The sequence below is a fragment of the Plasmodium gaboni genome, chromosome 13 (assembly GCF_001602025.1).
Source record: "Plasmodium gaboni strain SY75 chromosome 13, whole genome shotgun sequence".
NCBI lineage: Eukaryota > Apicomplexa > Aconoidasida > Haemosporida > Plasmodiidae > Plasmodium > Plasmodium gaboni.
The window spans coordinates 988,129-992,262 of record NC_031493.1 but is presented as its reverse complement, the minus strand read 5'-3'; the positions used below and the strand labels follow the sequence as shown (position 1 = coordinate 992,262).

The following is a 4,134-nucleotide window of genomic DNA, read 5'->3' as shown; positions in this document are numbered from 1 at the left end:
TTTTAATATTATACTTTCATTTTGGTTTAATACCTTCAAGAAGTGATAAAATAAAATTAGAGAGTTTTAAAAAATATATATATATATATCAGAATTATAGGAAAAATTTTGTTGAATATATTTTTATGAATATTAAATTAAAATTAAATAAATAAATACATGTAGGAATAATAAAAAAAAAAAAAAAAAAAAAAACAAAAAACAATTAATTAATTAAAATGTCTCCATATAATTTTGGAGTTATATAATTTCTCCTGAAAATTATTTAAAGTCCATTATTGGGTAAATTATTATATAATATTTCATAAATGCAATAACATATATATATATATATATATAATATGAATGAAATAAAGTATACTTCATTAAATTTCAAAAGCTTTTTTTTTTTTTTTTCTTTATTCTGTTTGGTTTATCCTTATGTTGTTAGTTCTGATCTTGTTGAAAATTGTTCTTTATATTTTTTAAGAGATATGAATAGGAAATAGCTAAAAAAAGAAAAAAAATTGTACTTAAATATATAAAGAAAGATAAAAATTATTTGTATTTTTTCTTTAAAAAATTTATAGAAACATATAAAAACTGTCTATTTTTTTTAAATATATTTATATACCCGCAATGTTGATAAAGGTTCTATAATTTCTTAAATGATACATACATATATATATATATATAATGTTTTTCTTTTTTTTTATATAAACATTTGTGTATTTACACATTTTTCAATATAAGTGGTTGCACAATTATATAAGTAACCTGATAGAATAATATATATATATATATTTAATTGGGAGAATTAAAAAAAAAAGAAAGAAGAAATAAATAATTCTTTGATTTCCAACATAATGTATATAAATTAAATATTTTTATACTTTGACTGAACCTTTCCTATTGTGCCTATAATTATTTGATTATTTTTTTTTATCTATTTATTTTTGTGTATGAAAATGGATTATTTTAGGGTTATAAATTTGTTTGTTTTAATTATTACTTTCAGTTATTATACAATAATTGTAAGTTGTTTAAAAAAAAAAGAAGAAATAAAAAATGGTGATATAAAAATAATAACTTCAGATTTAAATGAAATTGTGACATTAAGTTGTGAAGATGAAAAATCAATTCATATTTTTGATGCTAGTTATGGAAATCCAACCCTTGATAAACTTTTTATAAAAAAAAGTTATTAAGCTTATTTTATTAAAAATTATAATATAATACAACGTAAAATATTATCACATATAATGTATAAGTATATATACAAAAATATATTATAATTGTCAAATTAAATTTTTGTAGATTCGTTTGATGCCCCACACACATTACCAGTTATTCAAATGATATGTGAAGGGAAAAAAAACTGTGATGTATATTAAATGATAAATATGTATATATATATATATATATTTATTTATTTATATTTATGTGTACTATTAAAAAAGAAAGAATTTCTTTTAATTTCATTTTTTTCTTTTTAAAGATAAAAGTAAATAATGAAACCTTCAAAATATTATCCTTAATAACTGATTTCCATAAACTTCTTATAAAATATACTTGTGTATCTAGTAACTTGGAACCTTTTCCATCATGTATTAAAAATAATATATTTTTTATAACCTCTTTAAAATGAAATAATATATATATTATGAAATATTGAAAAAAAAAAAAAAAAAAAAAAAAGACTATATGTTCTTGTAATTCTATATTATATATTTTTTAATGTAGACAAAGTAAAAGCAAAAAGAGGAAATGATTATACTTGGAATGTCGAATTTCAAGGTTTATATATTTATTTATTTATTTTTCTGAAAAGAGAAAAAAGAATATATAAATTTTAATAACAAAATTAAATTTTAGTATTATATCATTTGTTCATTTTTCTTTTTAATTTATTTACTAGGAGAAACGTTAAATAAGGAAACATATCTTCATGTTAACAACATGTATAATATAACATCATAAAGAATATATATATATATATATATATATATATTAAAATGTGTATATTTTTAAATACTATATAATATAATTTTTTATATAATGTTAACATTTTATAGAAATGCTACTTGTGAAGAACCTCTAGTCAAAAAAACATATGTAGACATAAACGAAGCAGAATATGAGTAATAAAAAAATGAACGAACAGACAAATAAATGAAAATATATATATATATGTATATATACATATGTCTATTATTTATGGTACTTCCTTGTCTTAATTATGTGACTCTTCCTTTTTTGATCTATCAGATGTAACAATATGAAAAATTGTGTTTATGTAATATTTAATAACGATGGTTATACATTATGTGCTTCTCTATCATATAAGAATGCCACTATTCAAAACAATTCTAAGGTAATTAAAAATATATAAACCATAATCATAAAATAAAATAATAAATATCAGAATATATAACAATATATTATATATATATATATATATATATATATATATGTGAAAAAATAAATGATTTTTTTCTTCTTTTTATCTTTATTCAGATTTATATTAAAATGTTTTACAGTAAAAAAAATTATAAAAGATGACTATGAATAATTTATTTAATCTTTCTTTATATTTTCTTATATTTGCATAATTGTAAAATATATATATATATATGTATACTATCAATAATTTCTTTATATTTTATATCAGTAAATGGGAATATTCCGTCTAATTTTGAAGTGTTTCCAAATATACAAGGTATAAAAAAAAAAAAATTAAAATAAATAAAATACAAATAGGCTTATATATATATATATATATATTGTGTTGAATTTATTGACATCTTGAAGGAGTTTGTGAGAAGGATGAAATTATATATGAAATGGAAACAGTTTTAAACTTGGATGATATATATAGTAATATTTATACCTTTTACTCAAAAAAAAAAAAAAATATATATATAACATAAGTATTTATTTATATATATTTTTCCTTTATATTATTCAGAGAAATGCAAAGAAGTAGATTGCGATTATTTTACCGTAATGAATCAATAATATATATATATATATGGGCATACTTATTTTATACAATTTTTTATTTTTGTGTTTCATGTGTAGATGTCTACCTCTAATGGGTTGGAAATAATTATTTTATCACATCAAAATAAAAAATAATAATAAAATATAAACAATATCACAAAAAAGATATATTGATAATTATTTATACATATATATATTAAACTAATTTCTATATTATTAATTTTTTTTTTTTTTTTTTTTTAAAGTATAAAAGGGGCTTCCAAAAGTTTCAGGAATTATGCATGGTTTTGTAAAGGGTTTCCTAAATATGTGAGTCTTTAAAACTTTTTAACTTTTAAAGGATTATATAAAAATATAATTTTCTGATGTTTGTATATTTATATTTAATATACTATGAAAAATATCATAAACTCATTAGGTTTCTCATGAAGGATTTCTCTTTGGAAAAAATTATAAAAAGTAAATAATAAAAAAATATATATATATATATATGTTATAATATTAAAAATATTATGTATTATTATGTTTTATTTACAATATTTGTAGTTCAAAGGATCCAAAGAAAAGAATAAGTAATACCACACTACAAAAAATATATTATTATATATAATATATGGAATATTTAATGTTTCATAACCTTATGGTTGTATATAATATATTTGTTCTTTTTTTTTCTTTTTTTTTAATAACTAAATGTTGATATATAATTTATCATATGGAAAAATATATATTCCTATATATATATATATATATATATATTTTGTTTTTTAAAAAAGCTTTCATGGATTATGAAGGACCTTTAAGATGAGAAGAAATAAAATAAAATACACAAAGGAAATTATTTAATATAATATATACCCATTTGTATTTTTTTTTTTTTTTTAATTTAATTTTATTTTATTTCATTTTTGTTTTATTACTCTTTTTAACTTTGTTATATATGCATTATATGTATACAAATATTTTAAAAAATAACAACATAGATCCCCAAAAAAAAAATAAATTATTAAAATAAAGGATAAAATAACGTAATATTTAAATATATATATTTTTAAATAAAATTCCACTCTTATAATATTAACCGTACTACAAAATAAAAACAATCGTCATATTAAAAAATTCAATATAAATAATATATATATATATATATAT

The 4,134-nt window shown here is 17.0% G+C and overlaps 1 protein-coding gene across 1 annotated transcript; it reads left to right on the top strand.

Annotated features, from left to right (window-relative positions):
* Positions 1 to 941: 941 nt before the first annotated feature.
* Positions 942 to 3,790, top strand: PGSY75_1327100 (hypothetical protein; the record flags this gene model as incomplete). The annotated part of the gene is made up of 16 exons (XM_018787330.1): positions 942 to 1,179; positions 1,297 to 1,364; positions 1,478 to 1,586; positions 1,723 to 1,776; positions 1,898 to 1,940; positions 2,055 to 2,120; positions 2,248 to 2,353; positions 2,497 to 2,518; positions 2,651 to 2,698; positions 2,791 to 2,856; positions 2,948 to 2,982; positions 3,061 to 3,077; positions 3,228 to 3,291; positions 3,401 to 3,441; positions 3,529 to 3,554; positions 3,759 to 3,790. The coding sequence occupies 16 exons, from the start codon at positions 942 to 944 to the stop codon at positions 3,788 to 3,790; spliced, it is 1,035 nt and encodes a 344-aa protein (XP_018640072.1).
* Between the last annotated feature and the right edge of the window lie 344 nt (positions 3,791 to 4,134).